General features: G+C 45.6%; 1 protein-coding gene across 2 annotated transcripts in view; it reads left to right on the top strand.

The window, feature by feature from the left end:
- The first annotated feature begins 4,591 nt into the window (after positions 1-4,591).
- Positions 4,592-18,361, top strand: part of LOC309547465 (cilia- and flagella-associated protein 298-A) — a 37,247-nt gene continuing 23,477 nt past the window's right edge. The window contains exons 1-5 of one of the 2 annotated variants that reach the window (XM_082247326.1): positions 4,592-4,686; positions 9,931-10,071; positions 10,629-10,796; positions 12,428-12,495; positions 13,472-13,630. In XM_082247326.1, coding sequence (XP_082103452.1) covers positions 9,933-10,071; positions 10,629-10,796; positions 12,428-12,495; positions 13,472-13,630 — 534 coding nt within the window. In that variant the 5' untranslated portion in view covers positions 4,592-4,686; positions 9,931-9,932. Of the gene's footprint in view, positions 4,687-9,930; positions 10,072-10,628; positions 10,797-12,427; positions 12,496-13,471; positions 13,631-18,361 lie in introns of those variants that run through there. The other variant, XM_082247327.1, reaches the window with a different exon arrangement.

Below are 18,361 nucleotides of genomic sequence, written 5' to 3'. Positions count from 1 at the left end.
GCATGTAGGATGATGAACATAATTAATAGGAAAAATAATATAGAATTAATAAATTATGTGATTCCTAAATTTGAGGGAGGATAAAAAGTGCATATCTAACATATGTATATGGTTAAGGGAGCTATGACTTATACTTATACTATTACTTATATAAAGGTTGTAGTACAATAAATGATTTCTGTAGTTGGTCCAGATTTATATATAAAGATGATTAAATGTAGTTCCCACTGTATAGATGCGATATAAACACACCTCCTTTAAAAATAAATTTAAAGAATACTAGTTATGGTAATTTATAAGATATTTTCTATAAAATATTCCTCCCGTTAACTGAATTTAATGATTTTATAGATTTTTGCCTTATTACCTTAAAACTGCACGGATGCACCTTTAATGGACTTCGGTCCAATTATATTTATTTCTAGTATCCATTTACTTATTGTTAAGATATCTCCAATTATTAATTAAAAATGAAGTTGTTTTTATATTTAATTTATATAAATTTTTAGTATTTATCTATCGTTTACATTCCATTATGCCTTTTTAAATATATAACAGTTCTGTTAGTACTTATATATCGTATCTTCTTTTACTATTGTTAGACATCTCAATTCCACTTAGTAACAGATGATGCTTTACTTTTTAACCAATAGAATTTATGTCCGTTTTATCCTTTTTAAATGTTTAATATGTCCTTGCCCGGCAACTCATGACGCGCCGAAGAGGTTTTTTCCTATTGGCGGTCATGGAGTTTGCAATTAACGTTGCCCGGCAACCAGGAAGTATAACACTGGGCGGACCTGACGTGACCATACGCTGCTCCTGATGACGTCATTGATGACGAAACGCGTAGAGCGTGATTACGTCAGTTCCGCTTCCTGTTGACTGAGACGCACATCCGGCCGGTGGAACGCACCGCGTCCCGGAACTACCGCTACACGAGGGTGTTGCGGTCCCTAGGACATACATGCACCGTTTTTCTGTTATTAAATGTGAGTATTGTAAATTTATATGAATAAAGCACCTATTTTTTGCAATACTTCACTATTGGAGCCCCTTTTTTCTTTCCTCATCCGGATCTCTCAAATATATTGGAGTACTTTAAGAGGAGGGATTTCTCATCAATTTTCCCCTGGAGAAAGATACGGCATACGAAGTCGGGATTAAGTGGATTACTAGCCAGCCTTCGGAGGGACCTTTGAGAGTCACCCCAAACGCTGATTACCCCTGTGGGGGTACCACCATCTGGTGAGTGCGGGAGTAATAGGAGGGGAGCACTGATTCCTGTATTGAGCACCCCCATCAGTCTGGAAGTCCTGTAATCCATTTTATCCTGTTAAAATCCCTGCTTCATCACCCTTTTTGGGACTCAATTATATTTGCAGCACCATTTAATATTTGGCTATTTATATGGACAATTTTTCTATATATTCTCTTTATATTTATTTATTTATTTATGCTATTTAAACTGCTGGGACACTATTTATGAATTGATTGTGTACAGATTTATACAAAGCTATTTATTGTTTGGCCCACTAGCACAATATATATCTGATTAATTAGCACCTTAATTATTTATGGAGGATATTTAAAACATCACTTTATTTTTTATATAGTCATACATACACCTTTAAGATCACACACTGAATTGATTTTCAATTAATTTATCACTTATATCTTAATTTTCTTATCCATTTATCACGATATTATATATATATACATATATTTTTTATCAAATTCTTTAAACATATTTACACTTTTTAAGGATTCACCATATGAAGTTTTATATACCTTGATTTTTATTCACTTTATCACCAGTGCACTTTAAGATATATTTATATTTCCTATTTATTAGCCTGACAGCGCCATATTACCTCCCTTTTCCCCACATTTACTAAATATAGTTATCTATATTTTTGAGGTAGGCTGCAGTCATTTATTTACTTAATTTCCTCCAATAGCGCAGAAATTTTTCCCCTATATGACATGTTTGTTATTTAACCTCTTCATACTACATTATAGCCAAAAGACAGGTACAGCATGGGCCTAAATTGCCGGGAGGGCATCCATTTACAACCTCCTATGCATGAGCTGCCTGTGCGCTCCCTGTGGGTGCAAGCGGCTCACTCTGTGATCAGCGAGTCAATGAGACTCGGCTGATCCCAGATCGGAGTAAGGGGCCGATCCCGACCCTTGACCACGTGATCTGATGTTAGCCAATGACAGCTGATCACGTGATGTAAACAGAGTCGCTAATCAGCTTTTTTATTTCCTCACACAAAAAAAGCTGATTATTCGAAATCCTTTTCATAGTAGAATTTGGAGACTCCTCAGCTCATACGATACAAACGTTTATTTTCTTAAAGTAAAGTAAAACATACCAAAATAGAACAAAACCGAAAGGTTTCACGCATCCAAAGGAGAGATTTATGTTACGTGTTTTCAGAGTGTAGGGTGTCCTTTTCTCATCTCTCTCTGAAGACCGTCTAGCATACTGTCTTCTTATACTGTATGTAAAGATGATGTCAGCAAAAAAGTATGTCCCAAGAAGGTAGTATTACCAAATATAAAAGTAACACCCACTCTTACATATAGTATCTTACAAAAGTGAGTACACCCCTCACATTTTTGTAAATATTTTATTATATCTTTTCATGTGACAACACTGAAGAAATGACACTTTGCTACAATGTAAAGTAGTGAGTGTACAGCTTGTATAACAGTGTAAATTTGCTGTCCCCTCAAAATAACTCAACACACAGCCATTAATGTCTGAACCGCTGGAAACAAAAGTGAGTACACCCCTAAGTGAAATTGGGCTCAAAGTATCAATATTTTGTGTGACCACCATTATTTTCCAGCACTGCCTTAACCCTCTTGGGCATGGAGCTCACCAGAGCTTTACAGGTTGCCACTGGAGCCCTTTTCCACTCCTCCATGATGACATCACTGAGCTGGTGGATGTTAGAGACCTTGTGCTCCTCCACCTTCTGTTTGAAGATGCTTAATAGGGTGGAGCTGCAAAACGGAGGGTGCAGTGTAACGAGGCGTGGAGCAGCGGAGGAAAGGGCACAGTGTAACGAGGCGTAGAACGGAGGGTGCAATGTAAAGAGGCGCGGAGGAAAGGGCACAGTGTAACGAGGCACGGAGGCGAGGGTGTAATGTAACGAGGTGTGGAGCGGCGGAGGAAAGGGCGCAGTGTAACGAGCTGCGGAGTGGAGGGGGGGGGCGCAGTGTAACGAGGCGCAGAGGGGAGGGTGCAATGTAATGAGGTGTGGAGCGGTGGAGGAAAGGGCGCAGTGTAACGAGGTGCGCAGGGGAGCGGTGGAGGGCGCAGTGTAATAAGGCGTAGAGGGGAGGGTGCAATGTAATAAGGTGTGGATCGGTGGAGGAAAGGGCGCAGTGTAACGAGGCGCGGAGGGGAGGGCGCAGTGTAACGAGGCGCGGAGGAGAGGGCGCAGTGTAACGAGGTACAGAGGGGAGGGCGCAATGTAATGAGGTGTGGAGGGCGCAGTGTAACGAGGAGCAGAGGGGAGGGAACAGTGTAACGAGGCTCGGAGGAGAGGGGGTGCAGAGGGGAGGATGCAATGTAATGAGGTGTGGAGGAGGGGGTATAGTGTAACGAGGCGTGAAGGGGAGGGGGTGCAGTGGGGAGGGTGCAATGTAATGTGTGGAGGGGAGGGCGCAGTGTAACGAGGCGTGGAGGAGAGGGGGTGCAGTGGGGAGGGTGCAATGTAATGAGGGGTGGAGGGGAGGGCACAGTGTAACGAGGCACGGAGGAGAGGGGGCGCAGTGTAACAAGGCGCAGAGGGGAAGGCGCAATGTAATGAGGTGTGGAGTGGTGGAGGGGAGGGCACAGTGTAACGAGGCGCAGAGGGGAGGGTGCAATGTAATGAGGCGTGGAGCGGTGGAGGGGAGGGCGCAATGTATGAGGTGTGGAGTGGTGGAGGGGAGGGTGTGGTGTAATGAGGTGTGGAGCGGTGGAGTGGAGGGCGCTGTGTAACGAGGCGCGGAGGGGAGGGCGCGGTGTAACGAGGCGCGGAGTGGAGGGCGCAGTGTAACGAGGCACGGAGGGGAGGGCGCGGTGTAACGAGGCGCGGAGTGGAGGGCGCAGTGTAACGAGGCACGGAGGGGAGGGCGCGGTGTAACGAGGCGCGGAGTGGAGGGCGCGGTGTAACGAGGAGAGGGGAGGAAGAGGAAACAAAATGGAGAGCCATTCAGAGAAGAGGTACAAATAATAGGGGGAACATAATCTAAGACTGGAACGGCTGTGTACAATCAGCTGATTCAGTTAAGCTGTGTAAATGAAATCTAGAAGCTGATTGGTTACTATGCAAAGCTGCTCCGGATTCTGCCCACTCCAGATTTGGTACACTCCCTCTCTCCCCCGTGACATATCTGTGAAGGAGAATACTTCCAGCAAAGGGTGGGGCGGATCCTCTCCTGCCCAACTATACAACACATCACCCATCTACCATTCACGGTCATGTGCTGCACTCCTCACACAGTACAACAAGAACTTAATGACGGGGCCAATCAGCGGGAGGGGGCGTGTCTATGAGTTCTGTTGTACTTCCTGTGATTACGGAATAGCAGCACGCCGGATGTTTCGTGCCGTATCCTAGGAAACAGGGGCGTGTCTACAGTGTAACTGAAACTGTTGCAGGAAGGCCGGTGGATCAGTAGGTGAGTCCCGGGTGTGATTTGTTCCTTCTCCTTGTACCCAGCCGGCCTCAGATAGCTGAGGATGTCCTCACAGAGGAATGATACACATGGCTGATCCTTATTCTGTGTAATAATAATCATGAATCTGCACATTATTTCTTTCTACAAGTCCTGCACACAGTGTCAGGGAGAAGTCTCACACTGTACATGTTCGTTGTTGCTGGAGGAGTTTCCATGGCAACCATAGGAGTGGATTTCATTGTTCTTATGGAGCGAGGAAGGTGTTGGAACCCCTGCTAACATCATACTGCCTTTTGGGGGGGGGGGGGGGGTTTAAGGGGAATTTCACTGCTGCATTTGTTCCCTCCCTGGCCCTCCTCCGCGCCTCCATATTGCAAGGTCTAAATGCAATATTCCCCACGCACGCGTTCCTGGTAACGGCTGTTGTAATGCTGGGTGCTGTAATGACCACAGGCTGGAATCTGAAGACAATCTGAGTGAAGAAATGTCATCGGCACACCAAGTATTCCTCAAAAGGGTGCAAAGATTTATTTTCCCGGTCACATAGTATACATACGGCAACGTTTCGGAGCCATGCAGGAACCCTTCATCAGGCGGGTGTCACAGGGTCTGCGTGCCTCAGAAACGTCACCGTATGTGTACTATGTGACCGGGAAAATAAAGCTTTGGACCTTTTTGAGGAATCCTTGTGCTGATCACATTACTGCTCTCCATCTTACAAGGTCCATTGCATGTGTAGATGCAATGCCGTTTTCTGCCAAGTATTTGGGACCTGGGAGAGACCGGCAGCACGTCTGCATGAATGCTGCCATAGTATGGCCACTCAAGTTGTCCAAAGTTTTTTTTTCTCACATATTTGTAAAGCTGGATACATTACACACTATACAACTTTTGTTGTTTGATTTCCTTTAGATTTCCCCTCAACTATGTAGTGCAAGGACCGGCCTGATTGCATACAAATTGAAAATGTTTAGGTCTGACCTCATATTATATGGTTTTGGTAAATCTAAAGGAAAACATCTAAAACGGATTGTATAGTGTGTATCCAGCTTAAGAGGCAGGGGGAGGACAAAAAAAGTAGAAATATTTTTACAGGGAGTTTAGTTCTGCTTTAGGGTCATGTGGTCACCCATTTCACCAGCTTCCGATTGTAAACAATGGTTGGGAGCTGTCAGTGACAGCTCAGTCACTGTGCTGGAATTCCACTCTCAACACAGAACAGTTTTGTTGACTGATGCATATATATGCGCCTCAGAGATAAACTGGAACTAAAGTCCTCAGAATACTTTTTTTTTTTTTTAAAGCGGAGTTCCACCCAAAAGTGGAACTTCCGCTTTAGGGAGTCCTGACCCCCTGACATGCCACATTTGGCATGTCATTTTTTTTGGGGGGGGGGAGCGGGTACATAGTTTTGACAGGTACCATCTCCCACTTCCGCTCGGAGCGCCGCGGCGCCCTGAGCGGAAGTTCTCCTCTCCCCCTCCCTCCCTGCAATCTTCTGGGACATGTCAGAGGTCCCAGAAGATTGCCGGCCAATCAAGACGCGCAGCGCGACTCGCGCATGCGCAGTGGGTACCCGGCTGTGAAGCCGCAAACTGTCACAGCCGGGTGCCCACAGCAGTGATGCCAGCGCCGAGGGAGAGGATCGAGGCTTCGGGCGGCCGCATCGCTGGACCGTTGGACAGGTGAGTGAATGGCTGGAACTCCGCTTTAAGTAGAATTAAACTAACCTATCCTTTTCAGCCAAGGAAGCTGCCATGTCGGCCTCTGTTTGATCTGCAACTGCCATAAAGCTATCCATGTGATCAGTTATGATGCCAGACATTGGATGGTTTGACAGTTTGATTGAGGACACAAGCAATTGTGACAGTTAGCAATCCTGGCAATCAAGGTATGTAACTGCTTTTAGAAACCGTTAAATCAGTGGGTTTAGTTCCGCTTTAAAGCGGAGTTCCACCCAAAAATGGAACTTCCGCTTTAGGTATTCTAACCCCCTGACATGCGACATTTGGCATGTCATTTTTTTTGGGGGGGGTGCGGGTACCTAGTTTTGACAGGTACCCGCTCCCACTTCCGCTCGGAGCGCCGCGGCGCCCTGAACGGAAGTTCTCCTCTCCCCCTCCCTCCCTGCAATCTTCTGGGACATGTCAGAGGTCCCAGAAGATTGCCGGCCAATCAAGACGCGCAGCGCGACTCGCGCATGCGCAGTGGGTACCCGACTGTGAAGCCGCAAACTGTCACAGCCGGGTGCCCACAGCAGTGATGCCGGCGCCGAGGGAGAGGATCGAGGCTTCGGGCGGCTGCATCGCTGGACCTTTGGACAGGTGAGTGAAATGGCTGGAACTCCGCTTTAAGGCTCTTTTTTTTTCCTGCTCATACATTCAGTTAGGCCCCTTTCACACAAGCGGACTGTTCAGATCCGCCTGTCCGTTTTTCAGGCGGATCTGAATGGATGCCCCATGCATCTCTATGGGGCATTGGATGTCATTGGAGACATGTCCGCTGGCATCTGATCCGATCCGTCAATTCCGGACGGATGGAAAACCTATTTTGAGGCTCTGAAGAAGAGAAGAATGGACAGACGGTCCGTTCTCATCTGATTCCCCCATAGAGAAGAATGGGGACCTGACAGCTGTGTCCCCGCGCAGCTGCCATCCAACTGGAGTCCGCTGACGGACTACCGTGTGGGAAAGGGGCCTTAGTCTGTTATTTTTCAACTTCCAGAATAAGCTGTCCAGAAAAATTGGCAGTGAAAGCGGATCTGAATACATTGTTTCAATGGTTTCAAAAAAACGTTTCATTCAAGGAATACCAGGAACGCTAACTGTCACATTTGCTTGTGCTCTCAACCAAACTTCAAAACCATGAAATGGCTGTTGTCATAAATGATCACATGTGCAGCATCATGGCAACTGCAGATCAACCAGAGACCAAGGCTCTTTTCACATGTAATGAAAATAAGAAAGATGCCGCTCCAGGTGAGTAGATCCAGGTTAGTAGATTGAACAGGTGGGACTCCTCTTACGGGTGCACGCCTCGGCTCACCAGCCATAAAGTATCCATGTGAAAAGAAGTGGCTTCACACTAAAATACCGAAAGCTCATTTATTGTATAATCCCAATAAAGTGCATGACCTACACCACAGGACCAATAGCCGGTGCAGAGGTTGATGCGATTCACACATGAGTAAGCACAATGTAACTGTTCGTTGGGTGAGTGGAAGCCAGTAGAGGGATCGGCAAAGAGGGGTGGAGGACACTAAATGGTTGGTAAGGTGGATGAGTCTGGCAGCAGCATTCATGATGGACTAATGGGGAGATGACCTATTTAAAGGTTAGCCGATGAGGAGGGAGTTGCAGTAGTCGAGGTAAGAGATAACCAGGGAGTAAATCAGGAGCTTTGTGGTGTCATTGGTTAGGAAGAGACATCTTTTAGAGATATTGCGGAGGTTAAGGGGGCAAGCCTTGGAAAGTGATTGGATGTGGGGCTGAAAGTAGAGTTCAGATTTCAGGATGGCACCTAGCACCCTGGCATGCAGGGATGGGTTGATGGTTGTACCATTGCGCTTGGCAGAGAAGTCAGGGGAAGAGGTACGTGGGGGGAGGAAATATTATGAGCTTGGCTTTGGACAGGTTGAGTTTGAGGAAGTGTTGTGATATCCTGACAGATATGTCTGTTAGTAAGTTAGTGATGCGTGAGGAGACTGATGGAGTGAGCTGAGGGGTGGAGAGGTAGATTTGGGTGTTGTCAGCATAGAAATTATATTGAAAGCCATGGGAGGCTATCAGCTGACCCAGGGAGGAGGTGTAGATTGAAAATGGGAGAGGTCCAAGAACAGAACCTTGGGGGACCCCGATGGAGAAAGGAAGAGGATTGGAGGAAGTAGAATTGCAAGTGAAACAAATAGGTAGGATAAGAGTCAGCGAAGGGCACAGTCGCAGAGACCAAAGAAATAAAGGTTTTTTTGAGGAGAATGGTCAATCGTATAAAAGGCAGGAGTACCGAATAGTGTCCATTGCTTTTTGCTGTTAGTAAGTCATTTGTGAGTTTTAAAAGAGCAGTTTCAGTGAAGTGTTAAGGGCAAAATCCAAACCAAAATGGATCAAGAAGGTTATTCTTAACCACTTCCCGCCCGCCCTATAGGCGATTAAGTGGTTGCATTATCCTGACCGGACGTCATATGACGGCGGCAGGATAATGCGCTCTGGGGGGCCCGCAGAGCGGTGATCAGTGATGCGGCATGTCACACTGACACACCGCATCTCCGATCTCGGTAAAGAGCCTACTGACGTAGGCTCTTTACCATGTGACCAGCTGTGTCCAATCACGGCTGGTCACATTGTACACAGGAAGAGCCATTGATTGGCTTTCCTCAGTAAAGGAGGATCTGCGGCTCTCCTGACGGGGGGGTCTGCACTGGTAATCAGATAATTGATTGACAGTGCAGACCCTCGGGGGGGTGCCACTAGAACCACCAGGGATGACCACCCATGACCCCAGGGATGCCCACTATGGCCACCAGGGATGGCAATCAGGGCTCAGGGAGCCCACCAGTGCCCTCCCCATCAGTGCTGCCCACCAGTGCCTATCATTGCCATCTATCAGTGCCGCCCGTCAGTGCCACCCGTCAGTGCCCACCAGTGCCGCCTATCAGTGCCCATCAATGTCGCCTATCAGTGCCCAGCAGTGCTGCCTATCAGTGCCCATCAATGCTGCATATCAGTTCCACCCCATCAGTGCCTCCTCATCAGTGCCTGTCAGTGCAGCCTCATCAGTGCAGGAAAAAACCTATTTATTTACAAAATTGTATAACATAAACAAAAAAACTCTTTTTTTTTTCAAACTTTTCTGTCTTTTTTTTTATTTGTTTAGCAAAAAAGAAAAAACCTTGCGGTGATCAAATAGCACCAAAAGAAAGCTCTATTTGTGGGGGGAAAATGACATAAATTTGGTTTAGGTACAGTGTTGCATGACCGCACAGTTGTCATTCAAAATGCAACAGCGCTAAAAGCTGAAAATTAGCCTGGGTGGAAGGGTGTGAAAGTGCCCGGTATTGAAGTGGTTAATGAGGTGGTCACTCGCGTTGAAGAAGTTTAGAAGAAAAGGAAAGCAAGGAGATTTGATGTGGATTGTTGAGATTGCTAGTTTCCAGGAATGGCTTTTTTAAATGTGTAACTACATTGATACTAGAAGAGGTGCCTAAGTGTCATTTGCTGTCATTTCATCTAATGCTTATCATTGCAGATATGGTGCGCCTACATGTGAAACACGGTGATGAGAGCCAGTTCCTCTTCGATACGACTGTCAATGTTCCTGTGGATGACTTGGTGAAAGATATAGTAGTCATTTACAATGGCAGGCTTAAAGTTAGTAGGATTTGTTCAGGTAAGAAAGGCCTCACAACTAACAGAGATACATTATATATCTCCACACAGGTGTACACCCATGTGAATGTAGCCTTAAGATAAACAATTATACAAGGGGACAATTCTCCTGTATAAATAACACTAGTATACACACGTATTTGTTGCTTTGAGTTGTACTGTCATGTTTTTATTCTTCAAGCTGCCTTGTTAAATGGAAATGGTTCACCGTTTATTGTATAGGATGGTAAAGTGGGCTGTTTACCTATGAATTTGGTACCTGATGCAAGTCTGCTCCATCAGGCTTTCTGCTGCTACCAATAAATATAGCCTTTTTGATCATTTGCATTTTTATTCTCGTGGGTGATTGTGTAGGCGGGTCCCCAGTGCACTGCATTGCCCTGGGCCCTTTAATGCTCTTAAGATGGCACTGAGCACACCGGTGTGAAAGAGGCCTAAAACTATCATTTCTGTTTTGGTTGGAGTAAAGCTTGGACCCACATGAAGAATATGGGATCTAAAAAAAAAAACTCACTGCTGAAAGTGGCATTAATAGTCTGCCCTTTTTTCCCTTTATAGAGATGGCAGAGTTGGCAGAACATGGAATTACTTTGCCCCCCAATATGCAGGGATTGGCTGATGAGCAGATTGAAGATCTGAAACTAAAGGATGAATGGGAAGCTAAATGTGTGCCCAGTGGAGGAAGTGCCTTTAAAAAGGATGAGATTGGAAGACGCAATGGACATGGTAATGATGTCATCTCCGAATTTTAGTAGTATTTTTTTTCTAAATATGAACAGATTTTATATCTAGCATTCCATATCCTCTTACTGTAGAAGTAAATCATGACCTGCTATAACTGTACAATGTGTGGAATGTATTGACACTTTCTTTTAAAGGTAATTTCAGTTGACTCTTTACTTTCCCTTCTTCCCTGGTGTTCCTGCTAGTCCCCCTTGCTTTCTTAATAAAAACTGACCACACAAAGCAGGAGAGCACATCGTGGTCAGTTCTCTAGCTATGCTGGGAACTCAGTGTGCTCTCATCCAATGATCAGACTTGTCCTGACAAGCCCCCACTGCACAGCCATTCACTGGCTAGCTCAGTGTGCTGCTATGCAGCTCAGAACAGAGGGAATGTGATCACTTATATAAAAAAAAGAGAAACATTTTATTTATGTTTCTTTAGATCTATAGAAAAATGATTTGCCTTTCATTTCTATTTTAAACTGAATGGGTTGTTTTACAAGGTGATCGTTTACAATCACTTTTAGTCCCCGTTCACACTAAGGCGACCTGTGAGGCGACCTGGTCGCCTCACAGGTCGCCGTAGGTCGCCTCCCATAGGGAAGCTGCGGACCCGTTCTAATAGGAGCGACACAAGTCACTCCGACTTAATAAAAGGGTCCGGAGCTTCTTTGGGGCGACCAGGAGGCGACCGCCATAGACTTCAATGTTATGAAGTCCGTGGCGGCCGCTCCGAGGTCGCGGCGCGCTGCTCGCACCGCGACCTCGGAGGTCGCGGTGCGAAGTAGCGTCGCCCCTATGTGAACGGGGCCTAAGTGATCATTTTTTTCCTTATTTATTTGTTCCTGACAAATTATATTTGCATTATCTGCCCCAATGGAGCTTTATTGTCTTTGCCACAATCGCCTAAACACCCTGTAGGGTCAATTTGGGCAAAAGGCATTCAGCAAACAATTTTATTTTTGAGTTATGGGAATACTTTGGAGAACCAGGCCCACAGAAGCACTTGGAAAATATACAAACAAGTGGAACACAGGGCCTTGGGGCTTCAATAATTGAGGGAGCTCTTAAAGTTTTTGGGTCAAATAACTTTTTTTTCATAAGGGTTTGCTAAAATCCAAATCTCCAGGAGCGGAGCCCAGTGCTGGAGCAAGCTCCAGAACTTGGCTCCAGTGACTGGCCCGGTAGGGGTGTGCTAGTGTGGGCACCAGTGACACCTGCCACGCAGCTTGTGCACATGCTTAGCCCCACACGCTGCGCTCGCTCTTTATCCACTTAGGGGGAAAGAGGATTTGCGCTGGGAGGATGGGGGAAGAGGATTTGTGCTAGGAGGATGGGGGGGGAGATGAATTAACCCAGGATGGGGGGGGGGGTGCTGGAAGGGAGGACTTGGGGGTGAGGATTTTTGCTGAGAGGGGGGCGGGGGGGATTTGAAGAGACGTCCTTCATGTTGCACCCTATCACAAATGCAGGTACTGTAGACAGTGAGGGGGTGGGGGGTGGCAAGGGGATGGTGAGGTGTAGGGGTGGACCAAACTGCTCCTTCACCTGTGTAGACAAATATCTTTGCACCAGCCCTGGATATTGGTAATCCATATTATATCATACTCTGTTGTATGGGTTTTTTTTCAGCACCTAGTGACAATATGAAGAAGGTGTTGCAAAAGACAATGGAGGAAGCAAAAGCCTTAATATCAAAGGTAACCTTGTTTTCCACACTATTATGCCGATTCTGTTGCTGAAATCAAACGGTGAATAAAAAGACTCCCTGCAAATAAAATTGAAAAACACTCCTCTCTCAAACTGCCCAAGCTGCCGATCACCAATGTATCGAAGAGAAATTGGCACTTTTTTTAGCATGTTTCTTGCTAGCACATGTATATGCAGGACATATAATTAGCTCTCAGTGTCCCCCCCCCCCCCCCCATTTCCCCAGACTGATTCCTGAAGTACAAGGAATAATTTGAGGCTGGAATTAGTCATGTAGGGAGTTTGCACTATTGCATTTACACTACATTTAAAGCGGTAGTATCCCGCTTTTTTACACTTTTACCTACAGGTAAGCCTATAATAAGGCTTACCTGTAGGTACAAATAATATCTCCTAAACCGGCATGGTTTAGGAGATATTTACAGTGCATGCAGCCGTCCGGGGGGACCTTCAATCTATTTGCCGGGAGCTTGCCGGAAAATCACTCCCGCGCGCATGCGCGGGAGTGACGTCATCGCGGCTCCAGCCAATCATCGCGCCGGAGCCGTCTCTTCCAGCCAATCACCGCGCCGGAGCCGCCGAACCCGGAAGAGACTGCGAGGGATCATGGCAGCGCCCGCAGCGATGTCCGGGGGTCCGTGTTGGGGCTTCGTTCTAAGGTAAGTAATACATAATGAGCTAGTATGCGATGCATACTAGCTCATTATGCCTTTGTCTTGCAGGTTTTTTTTTTTTTTTTTTTTTTTTTTGAACTTTGGGTTTACAACCGCTTTAATATATTTTAATAAATGCATCAGGGCATTCATTGGTATGTTTTATATCTGCCTGGAGTTTAACTTTCAAGCCAGACTGTCACAACTGTAGAGATGCTGATTGGCCATGAGTGTTGTCAGGACATGACAAAGATTGCAGCTATATTGTAAAATGTGTTTGAAATGAACTGAAAAGCCTCTTCTCTTTGTGTAGAAACAAGCGGAGGCCAATGTGTGTGTAACAATGGATATGGTAAAGGATGCTTTGGATCAGCTCCGTGGTGCTGTAATGATTGTGTATCCCATGGAATTACCTCCACATGATCCAATCAGGATGGAGTTTGAAAATAATGAAGACCTCTCTGGAACTCAGGTATAATACCTCCTCTTCCATTGTCATGGCTTATTTAACCGACAAGCAGTCTTTGGCAGTATCTATGTGTTTTTTTTTGGCAAACTTAGAATTCACCAAATTTTGGTGTCTTTTTAGGCCCCTTTCACAGGAGCAGACCAATTGGGTCCACCTGTCAGTTTTTTCGATTGTTCTCCTCTATGAAGTGGTGGGTAAACGTGTTCATTGGCCCCCACCGACATCCGATCCATTAAAAACAGGTGGATGGGGATCTGTTCACCTTCCGTCTAGTGGATCGAATGGTAGTCGGGGGTTAGCAGACAGGTGTTCCATTTAACATCCGACAGCCCATAGAGGAGAGCGGGCTGTGTTTGTTCTGCATAAGTAGAGTGGACACAGACCAGCAATCCGCCTGCTCAGCGGAGATCAGCGGACAGAACCACCACTGAGCAAGACCCATGTGGAAGGGGCTTTAGTTAGTTCTGTGTTTTCAAAGCAGTTCATATGCTGTTTTGTTTTCACTCAACGAGTGGGCTAAACAAAGAGATTACTATATCTATACAAATAAGATGGATGGAGAATCCCCATTCTCCCCCCTTCCTTCGCGCCAGGACATCGTATCATTGTATTGTGATGGTGGCACCCACTAATGGCGCAGAATACAGTGATCAGCACCTGCAGCCGCTGATCGAGGAAAGTTTTCGAACATATACCACATGGGAAGGCCACACACTGATTGAAAGTCCCTGCTGAACGGGCCAAATTTCAATCAGTGTATGATCAGCTTAAGATAAAGGAAGTTCCTGAAGGAAGATGGATTTAGGTGTATCTAAACCCAAGAACAAACATGTCATATATTGCAGCTTACTACTTCTTGGTAGTGGCTGCTTTAGTTTTCTTTTTTCAGGCTTTTACATTCTTTAATTGTGCTTTTTAATCCTGCTAGTAAAACACTTCATGTCCCAAGGTGACAGTTCTTACTCCCAGTACGGTAACTATGGAGGAACAAGAAGGGTTTTAGTACTATAAAACACCTCTTCCTCTCCTCTCCTCTCCATAACATTAATTATAGGGGTTCTGCAGTACAGCAGAGGGGAACTGGGCAGGACTGATAACACTACATGACATTTCTATGTAGCAGAGGCACGGTAATGTCAATTTGCTACAAGAAGTTTTTGAGCTCCCTGAATTTCTGAAAGAATTAACAGTATTTTTTTGCAATTCTGAAACATATATAACATAACATAACTTTTTTTTTTTTTTTTTTTTTTTTATCAAACCGGTTCTTTATTGAACATAAATGCACAAACAACAGAAAAAGGGTAATACAGTATCCAACAAATCAGTAAGAATTTGTAAAAAAGACATCTTGACATATGGGTTATAAAGACCTATATGAAAGCATAGACTGAATGAACGTCCTAGGCATAAAACAGAAGTGTGACACAGCAGTGCAAAGAATATGATGATTTACAACAAACAGCAGGTAGGCAATATAGTGGCACAGTAGACGGGGAGGTGGTCTCAAATTAAGAACACGTCTCGGGGGGCCTGTACCCACCTGTCCAGATCTTATTAAATTTGTTGGGACAGCCACGATGGGCATATATTAGTTTTTTGTAGGGCAGAGTGTCATTAGTTACATAGTTACATAGTAGGTGAGGTTGAATAAAGACAATAGTCCATCCAGTTCAACCTGTGTAGGTGTGTGTGGCTGTAATCATCTCACATACCCCTGAATGTTCTGATCCTTGAGATGCACGTCTAAGAGTCTTTTGAAAGCCACCATACTTCCCGCAGAAACCACCTCTTGTGGTAGAGAATTCCACAATCTTGTAGCCCTGACAGTAAAGAACCCCCCACGTTGCCTGAGGTTAAAACGCTTCTCCTCTAATCGCATTGTATGCCCCCGAGTCCTCATGCAATCCCTTCGACTGAACAGCTTTTTTTCTAAGCTGAGATCACCATTGAGGTATTTATAAATTGCTATCATGTCCCCCCTCAGGCGTCTCTTCTCCAGGGAGAATAAATCAAGCGATTGCAGACGCTCTTCATAATCAAGGTCCTCCAATCCCCTAATTAGTTTAGTTGCCTTTCTCTGGACTTTCTCCAGCTCCAACACATCCCTTCTGAGGACTGGCGACCAGAACTGGACAGAATACTCCAGATGCGGTCGGACCAGAGTTTTATAAAGTGGAAGGATTATAGTCTTATCTCTGGAATACATCCCTTTCTTTATGCATGCAGTGTTTGCCCTGCCTAATTTTGTGTCATCTGCAAAAACTGCTATTGAACTACTGACCCCGACCTCAATGCTAACTTCCCTGAGCCAGTCTTGGAAAGTGGGGGGTCTGTCTCGCATCCAACGTCTCACTATCACTTTCCGGGCTGAGAATAAAGTTTAGTGTAGGAAAATAGTAGTGAGTTTATTCATACTGGTATCGGGGAAAATCCCCAATAAACATGGTTTGGGGACCAACGAAAGGGGGGAGCCCATGGTGTAGTGCAGGAATTTAACTACCTGTGCCCAAAAGCCCTGAATCTTCGGGCAATTCCAAATCAGATGATGGAAAGTCCCCCGTTCACGTCCACACATAGGGCAGGTGTCAGAAGCATCCTGTCGGTATTTGGCCGTCAAAAGGGGAGTGAGGTATGCACAGTGAAGTATATAGAGTTGTGTAAGGCGGTCAGACAGTTTGGGGGAGACCAGTTTACAGGCATCTAGGGCGTCACTCCACTCGTCATCCTCCAAGTCTCCCACATCCTCCTCCCACCTGGGTTTAAGTGCATATGCAAGGGCCGTGGAAGCCGGCTCGTGCAGCATGGTATATAGGATCGAAATAAGGTGGCTAGGTTCCGAGCATCTGACTACTTCCAGCCCAGGGACCGGGGTCAGCGCAGGGATTGGCTGGGGAAACTGCGCTCGAAACGCGTGATGGATCTGAAGGTAGCGAAAGTATATGTGGCGAGGGAGACCAAATTAACATAACATTTTTAACTGTATATTTAACAGACCAAAAAGGATCAGATAATAGAGGTTTATTGTTAGGATTTACATACATTTTAGTCTTCTGCGTTATGATGTGACATACAAAGAATAATGACTAAAGCTGATTCCACCTGGGCTTTGACAGCTCTGTGAGAAGATAGGGCAGGTGCTTACTTCACACAGATATGGATAGTGGCTACCCAGACCAGTGTAGGGACATTCATCCAGCAACTTAATGTGGGAGGAAACCAGGAAAAGCACTGGGATATTAGGTGTTGCAGCTGTTCTGTCACCATGATGTGGTGTTCTTTCGTGTAGTTGTCCTGGGGGTGACCTGGAAATCCTAAGTTAGCAGTAACAACTTTCCTTAGAGACTGACCAAATAAACATTTATATCCAACATACCTGTTTTTTATTTTCATGTGTATATACTGAGGCGGTGTAGATATTTTTAAGATGGATCTACAGCCAACCCAAACACCTTTTATTGCATGGTGACGTGACCATATACTTAGCCATTTTATCACATGATCGCAGCTTATGGGGAGATACAGAACTTGGGCAGAGCAGCTGGTTGGCAAAGATCCTGTCTGCAGTCCTGTAACCAAATACCTGGATTGGCAAGTATTATGGATATTTTTTTTCTCTTCCATTTATTTAGAGTGGACAGGGTGGTCAGATTGTGGGAGTTTAGTGTGGCATGAGCTCCACTCGAAGTGCATGTTAAGCCAACACTTTTTCTTTTCTCAGTTTTGCATGGTAAGGGAAAGGGTTTGAGCCTCTGTCAGGTTTTTCTGCTATCTAGGGCCCCGTTAGAGATACTTGCCTTCACTTTCTGTCCTGCTAACAACATTATGCAAGACAGGAAGTGAAAAATCTATCCCCAATCGTCTTCCATAACAGCCCATGAGAGAGAGACCCCCTTCCCGAACAGGAAACACATCACCAATACACTTTAAAAGGCGGCCCCTCTGCTGAACCGGTCAGTTTTTGTGTTTCCATCTGATTGGCCGGAGCCGCGGTGACGTCACTCCCACGCACGCGCGCGGGAGCTGACGGTCACGGCACGGGGCTCTGAAGGAACGGCACCAGCGGCCGTTCCTTCAGAGCGCATGCGCCAGTGACGTCACTGGCTGCATGTAAGGTAAATATCTCCTAAACGGTACATGTTTAGAAGATATTTACAGTACCTATTGGTAAGCCTTATCATAGGCTTACCTATAGGTAAAAGTTGCAGATTATGGTTTACTTCCTCTTTAAATAGCGTTTCCTTCAAGCATAGGCTGTCAGGAAGCTACACGTTGAGGAGCCAATACTGCATCTTAGATTCAATGCAGACTATAGATCAGGCGGATACAGGCGCCCTTGGCACCAGCAGGACACAGGTAAGATGGAGGTTGCTGTGCCTACCTACTTTCACTTGTGTTTTGCTCCTAGGTTTTCACCTAGCCTATAATTTGTGACCTCTGGCCCCTTGAGTTGGGGTTAATGTGACAGGTCACTGTTGGACTCTCCCTACCGGGGAAAGAAGAAGGGCTGGGCCAAGCAACGGCAGCCAAACCCAGGTTGGACCCGGGTAAGTGCTGCAGTGCATCTGGTTTAGGCAAACTGTCTTCTAAGTCTGCTGATGTTTTTTTCTGAATGGAAATGCTTGATGTTCCCTCTCCCTGACCATAGTCGGACTGATTAAGTGTCCTTTCTATGATCCTCAAATTTTCCAAATCTTGGAAGAGTGATACTAATTTATGTTGTATCCTGTCTTC

The sequence above is a fragment of the Pelophylax lessonae genome (genome assembly GCF_965119305.1).
Source record: "Pelophylax lessonae genome assembly, chromosome: 2".
NCBI classification, from domain to species: Eukaryota; Metazoa; Chordata; class Amphibia; order Anura; family Ranidae; genus Pelophylax; species Pelophylax lessonae.
This window is presented reverse-complemented; position numbering and strand designations above follow the sequence as displayed.